The 16473-nt window shown below is 45.0% G+C and overlaps 1 protein-coding gene across 20 annotated transcripts in view; it reads right to left on the minus strand.

Annotated features, from left to right (window-relative positions):
• The window catches only part of Ttll5 (tubulin tyrosine ligase like 5), a 252368-nt gene that overhangs the window by 221759 nt on the left and 14136 nt on the right, over window positions 1-16473 (minus strand). For 16 of the 20 annotated variants that reach the window (XM_052739243.1, XM_052739245.1, XM_052739246.1 and 13 more), the window contains 3 exons: window positions 10046-10128; window positions 8493-8599; window positions 4059-4189 (listed from right to left, as the gene is read on the minus strand). In XM_052739243.1, the coding sequence (XP_052595203.1) occupies window positions 4059-4189; window positions 8493-8599; window positions 10046-10128 (321 nt within the window). The remainder of the gene's footprint in view (window positions 1-4058; window positions 4190-8492; window positions 8600-10045; window positions 10129-16473) is intronic. The other 4 variants (XM_052739252.1, XM_052739251.1, XM_052739250.1 and 1 more) reach the window with 3 other exon arrangements.

Raw genomic sequence — 16473 nt, forward strand, 5'->3', positions numbered from 1 at the left:
CTCATGGAGGTAGCGCCTCACTGGAGGAAGTGAGTCACTGAGGGTGGGCCTTGAGGCGTTACAGCCCAGTCCCACTTCCTGTTCACTCTTTATTTCCTGAGTGTAGAGGCAATGTGACCAGTCAGCTTCCTGCTCCAACCACAGCCTCTTCCTCCCTACCAGTTTCTCCCGCGCGGTGAACTGTATCCTCTGGAACTGCAAGACAAAACACACCTTTCTCCCTTGAGTTGCTTTTGTAGATGATTTTGCCACACCAAAAGAAGAGAAGCTAAGACAAGAAGCTATTAATATAAAAACAAAAACAAATTAAATTTTCTAAGCACCATGCATTCATCATCTGTCAAGCAGTTTCCTAGAGTGGGATATACAGTCGGAAAATAGTCTTCTACCTCACAAAGTGTAGGCTAGCAAACAGACACAGTAAAGAAGCTTACAGACACTCAGAGTTAGGAAGTGTTGGGTGCTATAAAACGTCTAAGAAGATGACCAATGCTGCCTGGAGACAATACCCTCCACAGCACCACCAGATGTTGAAAACTCCTTTTCAGAAGAAGGTAAGTCTAGCTACATGCAGCATTTGCTACCAGCATGCTGCTCGATGGACCCTGCTTTGTGAACTCGTTTTCTGGGAAGCTAGCATTCTGGGCTCAGGAGGTGGCTCAGGAGTCGCACACTTCCACAGCATGCACGGAATGTGTTCAGTCCTCAACACTGCAAGGAAAACAGGTTGTTTTTTCATTAAAAATTTGAATTCCTGGCATGGTCTGTGAGTTCTAGTGTCAGGATTCATCTTCTGTGCTGCGTTTTCACACTGATTTGTGATATTTTAGAACAAAGATCTATTTCTTTTGCACATGTTAAAAAAAAAAAAAGCAAGAAGCAAGAAAATCAGAGGCAAAAGCAGGGCAGAGGTTGGAGCAGTCTGCTTGGATGGAGACATTAGAGACAACTTCGACAGGCCTTTCCATCACCTTCCAGTTCCAGTGACAGCGTGGTCAGTACAGTGGAAAGGACACTCAGCCAGGAGCAGGAGCAGCTTCAGTTTTTCAGGTATGATGATGCTATTGGACACTGTTCTTAAACTCCATAGTCTTGTCTTCAAAATGACGGCTTTCATAGCATTTACTAAGATCTCTTTTAAAATTATGGTCCTAGAAATATACATTCTGCATTGAAATCTGAGTGTCTTCACTAAACTGCATGATACCACAACTGTGTTCACACCTCAGAACTATTTCTCAGTCTCCATCATCAGCAGAGATGCCACAGAACTGAGTTCCGGGAGGAAGCTCTGCTTGTCAGCCTCGTCTTCCTGCCTCACCGTGGTCTGCTTGAGGGAAATGGCTGTAGTAGTCTCGGGTCACACACCTTCAGTTCTAATAAACATAACTGGAAATGAGGCTCCGGGAACCTAGAGGATCTGTGCTGTGGGCTCCGAGCCCTGCTCACTGTCGACTCCCAACAATTCAGGCGACCCTCAGGCTTTCATCTCTCGGCTACAGTGACTGGCTCCCGGGCTCAATCTTTCCACATATGAACTTAAGACTTTTTCTTATTATGACAAAAAGCTAATCATCTTGAGATCACCTTGGCTCATCTTCCCAGTGTCTCTGAAAAGCCTTACGTCCTGCTCAATCCCATCAAAGGCCCTGTCAGGACCTTCCTGCCCATTTAAGAAACATAAACCCACACTTTGCCCTCACCCTTGGCATAAGCCCAGTATACTACCCTCCTTTCTCCGCAGGCTGGGAATTCATCACATGAACCTCGCACGCTTTCTTCTCCATGCCAAGTCTTACCCGGCCAGCACTGGGCCTTCTTCCCTCCCTCCTTTTAGGGAAGACACGCCCAGCTCCTTTCTGAAGTGGACTCGGTGACTTGAGCCACGCCTCTTCTGAGACCTCCCTCCCATGTTCTTCCACCCGGCTCTCTGTGGGTCAGCTTCTCTGTCTTCTTGGATCTCTCGGTCATCACTTTCATCTGGAACCTCCAGAATCGGTATCTTTAGCCAAACTCAGAGTTGCTTTTATAGCTGTCTGCAAAACATCACTGCATGCTTTCCCCCACGGCATGTCAAATGTACACCATGTCCAAAGTGAACATGCCTCTTTCCTGTCATAGCTCCTCTTGTATGTTCCTGGTTATATTCTTGCTTAGACTTACAAGTCCCGGTGGGACAGTAGTTGTTCCTACCTGTAATCTCAACTGAAGCAGGACTGCTAGGGCCCAGGAGTTTGAGGCCAGCCTGGGCAACCACCCTCACTACCCCCCAAAGCCCCTCCCTGAGGTCTCAGTGATCCTCAGAGCTTCTCTAACTCACATCTTTGGAGGCCTATTTGGACCTTCCAAACCACCACTTCGTCTTCTCGCGGCTTCTTTATTCCATGGTACCCACTGCTGGCTAGTGTTTCCATCTCTGTTCTTCTCAAAAATCTCCTACTGCCTACAGTCAACTAAGCCAACTAACAATGAACAGAATTTCAAAGTTGCATGTGCTTGAGGGACACCGAGGAAAAAGAAGGTTCTTTGAAAGAGATTCTAGAACAAAAGGATTGTCTCTTTGAGGAGGAAATGGCTAGTATGAAAAGGCAGCTTTCTGCTCCACCAATGGGAACTTGGGAACACGACTGGCCTGACAACACTGGACTTTTCAGTCATGGTGTTAAGTGTCGAACAGAAGCCAGAAACCCTGCACCAGCAGCTCAGAATGCCTGACGCCCTGCAAGAGGATCCCTCTTCACTGCACATCTTTCCTACCCTGCTCTTCCTGCTGTGAAGAAAAGAAGTCCCCGCTGTGGTCTGCAGGCGGAAACAGAAGCCGGTGATTTGCACTGGTGCTCGGGCACACCACTTGCTGCATGTGCTGGGTCTAAATGTGGTGGCGCTGTGTCTCTCAGGGTCAGTTTGGTACAGCAGAACTTGGGAGGGTTGGAATGACTGGCTGAAGACACAGTTCCACTGCAACACGGCAGGCAGGCAGGAGCTGGCAGTGGAGCCCACCCTGTGCCATCCTCTATCAAGATCCCAACCCTCCTTCTGCCGCTGCCCCCAGGGCGGGAGGACCGCATCGGAGGAGGAAGAAGTGACAAAGGACTAAGAAATTCAAACTCGACTCCTTCAAACTTCAAGAGGAGTTCCCTCGAGGATGAGTATTAGGAGCCCTTCATGTCGTTCACCATTAGCCTATGATCATGGCTGCCATTCACATGTGCCTACCTGCCCTGTGCTCTGGACTCTCCTTACATCACACCTACTGGAGTCAGGGTCTGGTGTGAGGGGGAGAGCTGGAAACAACCCAGCTGCTCAGCCAGGCCCGGGAAGGTGAGTCCAGTGAGGCCAAAGCAACCAGAATCCATTACAGACTGGGTCAGGCCGCATGTTCCTTCAGTTTACCAGCACTTCAGCTGACAGTCAGATCCCCGTTAGACAGATGCCTATGCATAGTTTTTATTAGGATGACCACCAAACGCTTCACAACTAAAGCCGCGATGCTGGCCCCGGTGGCAGCCTCCGGTCTCAGCACTCGGGAGGCAGAAGCAGGTGGAACTCTGTAGTTCGAGGCCAGCCTGGGCTACAGACATAGCAACTTCTAGGCCAGCTGGAGACACACAGTGAACCCATCTCGAAAGGCCAACGAGCAAGTACAAATTTTAAAGACATGACACTTGTTCTCCAAAGGACGTAAGTCCAAACGTCAAGGCAGCAAGACGTTGTAGTAGGAAATGGAGAAGAGACACCACAAAGAAAACACGTAGTTCACAGGAACAAGATGCCTCAACACATACTGACTCTCATCAGTGAAGAGACAAACGGGCAAAAATAACCAAGACAGGATGTGCCTGGATGACACCAATGTGTCCTTACATAAATGATTACTGTCACCCTACCGCAAATTAAACATAGAAGAGCACCATCCAAATATAAGTAATTTCAATTTTATGTTTATAACTGCTCTTCCCAATTAAGCACAAATTGTTCAAAGATCTGGAAAGCCCCAGCTAGCTGGAAGATCAGCAATGTCAAGTCCAGATGCTAGGGCCCCCTCAGTGAGCACTTACTACAGAACTCCGCGTACTCAGCTGGCAGGAGGAAGGTCTGAGGGAGGATGTGGAAAGCCTTGAATCCATGCGTGTGTTGCATTCGAATGATGTTTTTGTACAGGCGGTCCTTCCGGGTTAGTTCATATGACCTGCAAAGCAAGAAATTTTTTTCCATTTCAGTGAATTATACCTACAAAGGTTTCCTCAGTTACCACACTGTGAAGAGCTCAAAGCACTGAGTTCTGAAGCAGTTACTAAAGACAGTAGATTATCCCAAATCTATCATGCTGCCACTCCAAAAGCCTTATTAAACATTTTCCTCAAATAGACATTTTTGATCAGATTTATTCACTTGTAGAATAAAATCCCCCATTTTCCGTGTGTAATTCTGATGTGTTGATTAGGTAGTGTCCACCAGAATCAAAATCCAGGACAATACTAATATCCAAAAGTAGCTTCAATTCCCTTAGTCAGTTCTTTCGATCGCTGCCAGACACAGGGCAAACATCTGTTTTCACTTCTTTCCAAACAGATAAGCAGGATCATGTACTATGTATCCTTTCTTCTGAGCATGAAACATCTCAGCTTTATCCCTATTGGTTGCATATATTAGTATTTTATTCTTTTATGTGTTCAGTATAAGTTGTGGTGTGGATGTACCACAAGTTTGTTTATCTTTTCAACAGTTGAAGGACATCTGGATTACTTCCAGTTTAGAGAAGATTGTGAATAAAGTTGCTTGAAAGCACTTACATATAGACTTTTATATAAACATCGAATTTTTATACAAACATTTCCATTTTCCCAGGTGTGGGCCTGCTATGTAGTTTACCAAGTTATCTATTGCTAGATAATAAACAACCCCAAAATATAGCAGCTTAAAATAGTAGTTCACATTTATGATGTCAGTTTCTGTGGGCCAGCAATGTGGGATGACAGAACTGGGTAGTTCTGTCTCAGACATCTGATGAGGTTACAGTCCAGATGCGTGCCTACACTGCCATCATCAGGCCCAGCTAGGATGGAGCACGCACTGTTCAGGATGCTCACAGGTACTGAGCTGGCTGCCAATGAGAGGCTTCAGTTCCTCAGGCGAACCCTTCCACAGGCTGCACACTTTCATGACATGCTGCTGACTTCTCCTGGGCCCACTGATCTGAGGAAGAGGTTGCAATGTCTGTTATGACCTAGTCTCCAACAAGGCATTGCACCACTTCTGCCACATTCCATTTGTTAGAGGCAAATCCCTAAGTCTGGTTGACACTCAAGAACAGAAAAATTTAGCTCAACCTTTTGAAGGAAGTGTCAAAGAATTTACAGACACATTTTACATTCACCACAGAAGTACATGTTTAACTTTATAAGAACTGCCAGCAGTTATTCTGAGGATACTGGAAAAAACAGGCTCAGTTTCTCCTACCATATTCTGAGATATGGAGGAAATACCAACGCGTTTTCCTAGTCTCCACTCGCAGCTCCACCTAATTACTCAACACTCCTGACACCAGCTTGGAGGGGAGGGAGGGCTTTCCCACTGCAGATGCCCCTGGGTGTCCTCTAATTCAGTTCTGACACTGTCTACCTGGAGGTGGCATCCGATCCCTCAGGATGAAGGCTCAGTCCCCAAGCCTGACCCTAGTTCTAAGTGGCAGACTGTTTTATCTGTGCTTCTCACCAGTCACCCCAGACCTTTTCTTTGGGTTTGATGAGTTTGCGTGAGTAGACAACTGAACTCAGTAAAACACACTGGTTGACTGTAAAGCCTATTACAAAGAGTGCAGATTAAAGACATGTACATGGATGAGATGTGGAGGAGGGGATACAGAGCAGGGGATACTGTACCTGCCAGGACCTCCACATGTTCAGCTATCCAGCTCTCCAAACTTAGTCCTTTGGGGCTAGTAATGGAAGCATCACTAAGTAGGTACGACTAAGTCGCTGGTCACTGGTGATCATGTTAAAACTTCAACCCTTCCCCGCCTTCCTGAAGGCTGAAGGGCAGATTGAAACGCCAACCTTCTTACCAGGATTCAGCCTTTCCTATAGCCTGTGAACATCCTGAAACCACCTAGAGCCTGCCAGTCACCAGGCAATTGGTTAGCATATAAAAAGACACTCTGGCGATTCTAGAAGATAAAAATCAAGACTAAGATATTTCACAATTTCCAGGTATCCGAGGTGGTTGTACCACTTTGCACGCTCACCAGCAATGTACTAGCGTGCCAGTCACCATGTACCCCAGCTAGAAGCACTTAGTGTGGTCTGATGTTCAAAGCCGCTTGAATAGGTGTGTATCAGTACCTCAAGTGATTGGAATTTGTATTCCACTACTGACTAACGATGCTGAATATCTTTAACTGACCACACATAAATTTTCCTTGATATATCCATTTAAAGTTTTCCCTATTTTTATAAATTTGTTTAACTACACACACACACACACACACACACACACACACACACACTCATAGAAGTATCCACTAATCTTTTTTCCATTTTGAAAACTAAGATTGTTTTCTTACTACTAAGTTATCAGAATTTGTGATATACTTTGGATACAAACTCTTAAATCAGAGACATGTTCATAAATACTTCTCCAGACTATGATTTGTTTCCCGCTCTGGTGAAGTCCCCTTGTGTTTTTGTCTTTTATGCATCAAGCTTTGTTCTAGCTAAGAAACCTTTGTCTAAGCAAAGATCATCACGATTTCCTTTATGTGGGGTTTATGTTTAGAACTTACATCTATGATCTTTATTCCAAATGGGTTTTTTAAAACCTGATTTACAAGTATAAAATCTGTTTTAAAACAGATTTTGAACATAAATATAAAAGATGTTTAAGCCTAACTTTTTATAAATATACTCAAAATTTTAGACTATAAGAATAAAATACCTTAAATATCCGAGACTTTATCTAACAGAGCTACAGTATGAGACCCTGTTCCAAAATAAACAAACACAAAATGATCTGTCATTAAAATTAATGATCTATCAGCTGACAACCTGTTGTGGAATAATCTTTTTGTGGACTGTGAAGATGTGTCATTCTGATTGGTTTAATAAGAAGCTGGACGGCCCATAGCTATGCAGGATTTCCAGGCAGAGAGAACACTGGGAAGAAGGGAGGAGATGCCAGGAGACGCAGAGGAAGCAACATGGGTAATACAGAGTACAGGTAACCAAGCCACATAAAAGAATGTAGACTGAAAGATATGGGTTAATTTAAGTTATAAGAGCTAGTTAGAAACAAGCCTAAGCTATTGGATTCATGATTAATAATAAGTCTCAGTGTTGTTATTTAGGAGCTGGCTGGTGGGACAGGGAAAGACTGGCTACAACAACCAATGTTATCTCTCAAATTTGTAAAACAAACATGGAAATCACCTTCACATAAGGAGGAAGTGTTATGCTGTCACTGGAATCTGATCTCAATTTGTTTGTTGTGTCTTTGGGATCCTAATTTTCTTCTTCTGTTTTTTTTGAGACAGAGTCTCATATAGTCTATGGTGATATTTTATTTGTGCTGAAATGTGATTTTATTTGTATGTTAATAAAGTTGCCTGGAGATCAGAAGCCAGAGCGAGCCATAAGCGGGAGTCAGGCGGTGGTAGCACATGCCCTTAATCCGATCACATGGCAGGCAGAGTCTCCGTGGTCAAGGACACATCCAACATAAGGTGACCCGAACCTTTAATCTCAGTACCAACCATAGAGACCTGGAGGTCTGTATAGACAGACAGTGATGAGGAAATCATGTGGTTGGGTTTAGAGCCAATGAGAAGGCAGAACAGAAAGGCAATAAAAAGACAAGTCACACAGGACGAAGGTCTCTCTCTCAGGGGAAGGACGGCAGCGAGTGGTAAGATAAGGTGGTCTTAGCTCTTGGCTACTGCTCGATCTCTGGGCTTTTAACTCTGCATTTGGCTCTGTGTTTCTTATTTAATAAGACCGTTTAGAACTGCATCTATAATAGTCTAAGCTGGACTTGATTTGTTCTGGAACCAAGGCAGGCATGAATTCAGCCTCCTGCTCTATGTCCCAAGTGCAAGGATTTATGAGCATGTGCCATCACACCTAGCTTGGAACCCTAAAGCTATATGCCTAAGGACAATGCAGCATATTAAGATAGGAGTTGAGTCATTCTTTAGTAGAAATGAAAATGTGTGTGAAAGGAAGGTGAAAAAGGAGACCTCCCCCACTGAAGATGCTATGAACAACCTCAACTTTAGGAAAGAGCATTGGAAAATGTCTCTTTAAAACCTTTCACATCACTATAGCCCTTCAAGAGTCTCCACCTCCCAGGGACATGAACACCTCAGCCTCCAGTATGGGCTATGGCACTTGCCAAGTTCCTTCTTCTTCCATTCCCCTAAGAACATGACACCTCTCCTCTGGCCACACGTTCCGATGACAGCTACCTTTAAACCTGCAAAACACCTAGAGGCCCATTACCTGGGGAAGTGATTAACTTTCTGTGCTTCAGAAAGGGTTCGAAGTAAGAAGGGCTTCAGGTGGGATCCTGTCCACATCAGGTTATAGTCAGTGCTGCTCGGGTGAACCTAGTCACAGAAGACACATGGAAAACAAACAAACAAAAATAAGCAGCAGCCTGTTTCCAGAGGAGCAGTGACAGAGAAGGTCAACGGTTTCTCATCTACAGAGGACTCTCGGCATGACCCAGTTACTACATACAAGCCCATTATTGCAGCAGAGTAGCACAGCAAACCATGTAATGAGGGTTAAAGAAAGGGAGAGCAGGGAGGCCCCAAACACAACCAATAAAATAAATCAACCCTTCTGAACAAGTCAATGATGTCTAATACACTTACATATCACAGTATGCCTCAAAACTGCACTCCAGACTCCTTTTTCTCAGACCTCCCTTATGTCCTTGTAGATCAAAACTAAAGCCAGACCTGGAGGACTTGGTGGTTAAGAGTATGTACTGTTCTTGGGAAGGACCTAAGTTCAATTCCCAGCACCTACACTGGGTGGCTCATAACCACCTACAACTCCAGGTAGAGGGGGCGCTGATGCCTCCGGCCTCTCTGGGCACCTACACTCTCATGCATACCTCCACACACAGACACGTAATTAAAAACTAGAACAGTAAATCTAAGAAAAAGTTTTAAACCCTAGATTTTCTTTAATCATTCATTAGAATTCATTTGTCCATTCATTATTAATTGTGTACTCTGCCCATATAACACACTAGGACAATGACAAATGCTGGAGACAGAAAAGCAACGGGACAGGACATGAACAGCATGAGGTCCCCAAGTGCCCCCTATTGGTACCAACCTAGAATAAGCAGCTAGTGACCAGACTTTCATCAGTGGTCTCTCAGTAGTGGTGGACTGTGTAGCATCTGTACCTGTCCCTTTCAATGACAACATCTCGTTTTCGCAGATTTCTTAGGGGGATAATTTGCTCCTGGATATTAAAGTACCTGCCAGTCACCCATCCACCCTCTTCTCCATACCAGATCCATGACCTAAGCTGGCCCAACAATTCTATCACCAGAAAAAGGCACAAGGACAATGAATGGAGTCCAGTAACTTCCACAGCAGTGTGTTGAGATAAACCTAGAGAGTCCTGCCCTTCAGTCCCTGAGGCTGCTGTGGCCTCTCCCCTTCTAAGGAAGCCTCTGCTTCTATGAACCACCCTCCCCATAGCACTCTGCAACTCTGTCTTGGTTCCAGTTACAGGGTCTGCTTCTGTTTTGTGCAACCAAAGAACCCCAAAGAGATATCAGGTAACTCCTGATGGTTGACTCTGCCCAAATCTAAGATCATCACAAGAAAGGGGGAGAGGGGATGCTGTGGAAATGCTTCCCATGTACCACAAGGAGAAACTGCTGGTAGTACCAAGTTCTGCAGAGCCTCTAATCACTGGTCCCATGCGCTTCCTAGCGCGGCCTCTGCAGATGGATAAAGTCAGTTAGGTAGCTAGGATTTCAGCTTTTGAGGCGATCAGGTGAGGTGAGGTCATAAAAATGAGCTTACTTCATGAAATCCATGGGCTGTCAGAATGCTTCGCACCAGGCGACTGTCCGTTCTCACAATCTTATAAGACAAATGATAACGCTCTAAACAAAAATACAGAATCAAGTTCAGTAGCCAGAAAGTTGAATTGCAAAGACAAAAATAAACAGCAACATGGAAACTTGATTAATGCACTCAATGGTGTTATACTGCTGCCCTTAAAGTGACTCTAAATCAGTTGAGGAGACTTAGAGCCAAGGCTTCCTTTAAATGCATTTTCAGTATTGGATTGTGATGGGGACTTGTGCAACTACGGCGTGTGTGGAGGACACAGGACAACTCTGTGCAGCTGGTCCCTCCTCCCTTCCTTGGAGTCCAGGGGTTGAACTCGGGTCCTCAGGCCTGCAGGACAGGCACTCCATACTCTGAGCTATGTTGCCGGCCAGAGAGCAAGGGCTCTTAAGCTAAGAGATGCTGGGGCTAACTCAGTACAGAAAGGGGAGCAGACCTGCATCATCTCTGTTTTCACTACTTTCCAGGTGGAATTTAACAAGGCTTTCCAGGCGGTACCGGCGCACGCCTTTAATCCCTGCACTTGGGAGGCAGAGGCAGGAGGATCTCTGTGAGTTCGAGGCCAGTCTGGTCTTCAAAGTTGAGTTCCAGGACAGTAGGGCTACACAAAGAAACCCTGTCTCAAAAATAATACAAAAAACAAACCAGCAAAGCAATGCTTTCTTCCATGAGGAGTGTAGGCAACCAAAGCAGGAAGTGTAAGAGTGCTGTGGCCCTGCCACCAGAGACGCTAGGCGTTGAGTTCACTTCACAGTTGGTACAGTGTTCACAGTACTTACAAGTTATGGTAGTTAGCAAACCAGTGCACTAAGAAAAACTATGTATGTCTTGAATCTGGGGGTTGGGTTACATTTTTATTTTTTAGTTTCTTGACAGAAGGCTATACTAGTAGCCTAGGCTGGCCTAAAACTTGCTGTGTAGTCCATACTAGCCTCAAACATGTACTCCTGCCTTCAAGAATCAGAGGCATGCACCACCACATCCAGCTATTTATCTTTTTAATATTTTAATTACTATAATTCAATACAATTCATTTCCTTTCTAACTATTTGTCTACTTTTCCATCTTAAAATCATCACTCTGGGAAAACGTCCTTAGACTTTTCTAGACTGAGAAGTAGGTCCACTGTCCTTAAAAGGCTAAGGGCCCCTGCTCCAGACAGCCCTCTATGTCCTCGAATGCTGATTACCAGACATCTTAGACCAGAGGTCTCTCCAATAGGAAAAAGCCAGCAGGAACCTCCAAATGCCCCTTTAAGACAGGCCCATACTACCAGGCCAGCTTGGCACCAGCCTCCTGCCCTTGTGAACATTTCCTACTGGCCCCTGGAGACAGAATGTTTTCCTTGATCCTGTCTGATAGAAAAATCTGTAATCACGTGAGCATTTACTCTGTGCTATGACACTAAATTTTCCTATACGCCCCTACAAACTGAGAACGTTAGCTAAGAATTGTACAGAAATTCTTTTTGCTATTTTTTTTTTTTTTTTTGAGACAAAGTTTACCCCAGCTCAGGCCTCAGTCCTCCAAGGGTTGAAATCACAGGCACAAGCCTGAACACCTGGCTCCGGACCAGTACTTTTAAAGGACTGCATCCTAAACGAGTCTGAATGAGAACAGTGCAGATATCTATTTGTGAATAGATAGCACAATGTTCAGTCCCATCATCAAAGACAACTATGTTTTTTAAGAATTTATATGGAAAGCTTCATAAATCCCTGCTGCTCCCACAGACACAATAGGGGGCCTACTATAACCCTTGGTATGCACTCTATGCAAAGCTGAATCATAAAGATGGGCGTGGACAAGCCAGGCTTTCTTCTAGAGCCCAACCACAAGCTTTTCCCAGCAGCCCCATTACGTTGTCTTTACAACATCACTGCAAGAAAAACAGGGCAGAATCCTATGCATTTGTTTTCCTGCAGAGGAATGTCAAGAGCAGCGCAGAGTGCTGCAGACTGTAAGCTGGGAGGCCTGTACCATCCTGCTAGACCCAGAAGACAGAGATGTTCAAAACTGATTAGAAACATGTCACAACGAGCTTGAGTGGGCTCTCAAGGGACAAGTTTGAGACAATCTAACATAAAAGTGACGAAGCAACAGATAGACTGTAATGCAACTACAAAAGTAATCGTAAATCCCACGCACAGGACAGGGAGGCACTATGTTGGTTTGCTTCTGCTGTTCTAACAACCATGCTGGGCAGTTTAAACACAAACGTGCAGCCCCCCCATGGGAACACAGGCCCCACAGTCTACAGCAAGGCTATGGCAATCAGGCTGTTCCCTTCTGGAGGCTCCGGGTGGGCTCTGGGTCCTTCACGATTCAGCTTCCAATGGTCACCTGCATTCTTTCCCTCGGTGCTCTGTGGCTGTGCTCCCACTCCCTATCTTTCACTCAGTGCTCTGTGGTTGTGCTCCCTGTCTTTCAAAGGTAACAATGCCAGGTCTAGTCTTTCCCACCTTGTATCACTCTGGCCCTGCTGGCTCCTCCTTCCATGTTAAGGAATCCTTTGGATGCATTAAACTGGACACTCTGGGGCTAATCCAGGGTAATCCTCTAACTTGAAGGTCAACCAATTAGCAACTTTAATTCCCCTTTACCATAAAGGTTTATATATACAGGTTCCAGAGATTCATACTTCACTCACATGCAAAATAAATTCAACCCATCCCAACATCCTCATCAACTCAACCCAAAGTCTAAAAATCTCATCCAAATTTATCAACTCAAAATTCTCAAATCTCATTATCTATATTAGTATGATGTACTTGGGACAAAACTGTTCTCCACCAGTGGCCCTGAAACAAATTATTTGATAATATGATAATATGATTCACTTGGGACAAAACTGCTCTCCACCGGTGGCCCTGCAACAAATTATTTGCTCCACAAATACAATAAATAGAACTCCAGCTACATGGAGGCTGGTTCAAATTCAGACAATTTAAAGATGAAAAAAAAAAGAGTCCTAGTATGGATTTATAGATTCAAATCTGCAAGTTAAACTGGCACTTGTCTCCAGGTCTTAGGAGGAGCTCTGTGATTTGCAGTGTGCCTATGGGCCTGAGGCTCCACCTCTGGAGTAAGCCTCACGCTTGTCTACAGCTGAGCAGGGTCGTCATCGTGTTTCTTGTCTGTGGAATGTGGTGGCCTCACAGCAGCTTCATTTCCTCTGGATGCTGTTCCCTTCAGGGCAAGCTGGCAGTCTACTTGTTGGTAAAACATTCTAAAGAATCCTACAGGTCCCTTACATGTGGCCTCCCTCGAGATGATAAAGGAGTCCTCTACAGACCTTCCTCAATAAGCCATGTCTAGATGCTCCAGTCCTTGGCTGGCCGCTGTCCTTCCCCACCCTGAGCCCCCAAGGGCACACAACATGGAAGTTGTCCTTCCCACAGCTCGTCAATCTCACCCCTCTTCTTCCCTCCAAGGAACTTCTGAATTATCTCCTGATCTTGTGGGTTGATGAGGAACCTTAATTCCATCTATAACCGCACTCCCCTTTGAATACATCACAGTCACAGGTTACGGGAATGAGGAGATGGTCATCTTTTGGGCGCAGGGGATTATTCTGCCCACTACAAACAGAAAAGCTCATTACAGAAAATCCAGCTCATAAATGTAGACAGAACTGGCGGTGTAGCTCCCAGGTTGTAGAATGCTAGCAAGCTCCAAGCCCTGAGTTAGACCCCCAGCACTGCATAAACCAGGTGTGATGGTGAGCATTTATAATCCTGACACTCAGGAGACAGAAACTCAAGGTCATCCTCAGCTACATATCAAGTTCAAGGTCAGTCTGAGCTAACCCTGCTTCAAAAGAAAATTAATTTTGTGGGACTGGGGAAATTGCTCAGTGAGTAAGGCTTGCTGTGAAAACAGTATATGAGCTCAAATATCCAGCATGCACATAAAAGCTGGGCATGGCTCTCTATGCTTAATCCAGAATTGGGAGGTAGGGACAAATGGATTCTTGAGATCACTGACCAGCCAGCCTAGACAAATGATCAGCTTGAGGTTCAGCAAGAAGCTGTGAAGGTGTGGGGTGATAGAGGAAAACACCTAAGGTCTTCCTCTGGCCTCTGCAAAGACACACAAAGACACCCCCCCACAAAAACACACATAAATGTAAACAAAAACATGAAAAAATATCTGTTTACAAAAACCTTAAGAGTAGTGACTCAGACAAGCATCAGTTGGTACAGGAAAGAGACTACTGGGAGACAGGATGCTCATACATCTCAAAGTATCACTCCAGAGAGTGTTTATAAACCTTTACAAAGAAACAATCTGATGAACATTATCTTAACCAAATGACCAAACTTGAAGTCACTAGTAATACAAAATAATGCCATTGTAGTAGAATATTAGTTTAAGGTGTGTTACTTTTGTTTAAGTTGCATTTGTTTAACTGTGTGAAGCTGTGTTACTGTGTCTGTCTAAAACACCTGATGGTCTAATAAAGAACTGGCCAATAGCAAGGCAGGAGAAAGGATAGGCGGGGCTGGCAGACAGAGAGTATATATAGAAGGAGAAAATTGGGAGGAGAGAGCTAAGATCTAGCAGTCAAAGAAGGAGGACTAGCCACCAAGCTACACAGCCAGCCACAGAGTAAGATTTACAGAAGTAAGAGAACAGGAAAAGCCCAGAGGCAAAAGGTAGTCAGAATAAGTTAAGGAAAGCTGGCAAGAAACTAAGCCAAGCTAAGGCTGGGCATTGATAATTGAAAACAAGCCTCCGTGTGTGATTTATCTGGGAGCTGGGTAAAGAGTAAAAACAGCAGCAGCCATATGCTTCCCTCAGTGATACACTGGCGAGCACACAACTTCACCAAACAAACTCCTGCACAGTCAGAAAAATCTGGATCTAAGCACGTGGAGCAGAGGACAATAATGATCAAACCTGAGAATATCTGGGGCTGGCAAGACGGCTCAGAGGGTAAGGGTACCTTACCTGTCACCAAGCCTAAAGACCTGAGTTCAATCCCCATGACCTGTATGGTGGAAGGGGAGATGTGATTTCCCTACACATGCACACCATGGCATTCTCTCTCTCTCAAAGTTAATAAAAATTTAAATCTTTAAAATATGAAGAGTATCTGTAAAACGAGCCCAGAATTTTTGAAAGACCAATACCATGATGGACAAAAATAAAAGAGCTTGGGAAGCAGCTGCAGGGCAAAACAAACAGAAGAAATAATAACAAATGTCATCTTTGGTCAGATCCTGAATAGAAAAAAGCAGAACAAAACGCCGCAAAGGACAAACCGCAGCAATGGGGAAGCAGCACAGGGCTGAAGGTCGGAAAAAACATTCCCCTAGTCCTGCCCACTCCGTCCCATGGCAGGGCCCCGGTGCCCACTCCGTCCCACACCAGGGCCCTGGTGCCCACTCCATCCCATGGCAGGGCCCCGGTGCCCATTCCGTCCCACACCAGGGCCCCGGTGCCCACTCCATTCCACACCAGGGCCCCGGTGCCCACTCCGTCCCACACCAGGGCCCCGGTGCCCACTCCATTCCACACCAGGGCCCCACTGCTGCCCCCTTTGTCCCACGGCAGGGCCCCAGCTCTCAGGAGCCGCCTTCTGAAAAAGGAATTAGGACAGGAAGTGGCCCAGCTACTTCTCTAACAGCTCAGAGACCGAAGCTAACTCGGCCAAATGCTCATGTCACAGAGACAAAGACTACATACTCTTTCATCTTGCCTAAAGATGTCCACGAAAGATATTTAGGAAAATTAAAGCAAACTGAAATCTTTTACTTATCACAACTGCTGTCACAAACATCTCCACTTCTGCATGCACAAGACCAAAACAAGCCTGCCAGGTGTCCTGTGCCTGTGACCTCAATACTCAAGAGACTGAGGCGGGAAGAAGTGAGTTCAAACCAGTCTGAAGGTCACAGCAAGACCTTATCTCAACAAAAGCTGGAGGCAGGAATGACACCCACCTCTGCGCTTGCCTCAGCACTGACCACTGGGAAGTGACTGGAGGTGGGTGGGAAATGAGAGATTCTTATTAAGGGCAACAGAAGAAACAGTGAGAGAGGATGATACAGGAGCAGAGCGGCCAGGCTTGTAACACTTCCTGCCTGGACTCTCTCATCAATTATATCATTCCTCTAGCCTCAGTTTCCTTCCCTGTAAAATGGAGTTGACAGTAACATGAGTTACCTTACAGGACAGGTACAAGTGTTCTAGGGAACTCTAGAAGAGCTGTTACATAGTAAAAGTTGTTTTATATAGTAAAATAAAAACAAGTGTATAGTAAAATAAAGCTGTATATTTTAATACTTGGTATCATACAAGGTAAGTTGTATACCTGACATAATAAACGAATTATTTTTCTGTTCAGAACGCTGTTGTGTATGTATTTGTAT

Source organism: Peromyscus californicus, unplaced genomic scaffold, assembly GCF_007827085.1.
Source record: "Peromyscus californicus insignis strain IS unplaced genomic scaffold, ASM782708v3 Scaffold_15__1_contigs__length_86483966, whole genome shotgun sequence".
NCBI lineage: Eukaryota > Metazoa > Chordata > Mammalia > Rodentia > Cricetidae > Peromyscus > Peromyscus californicus.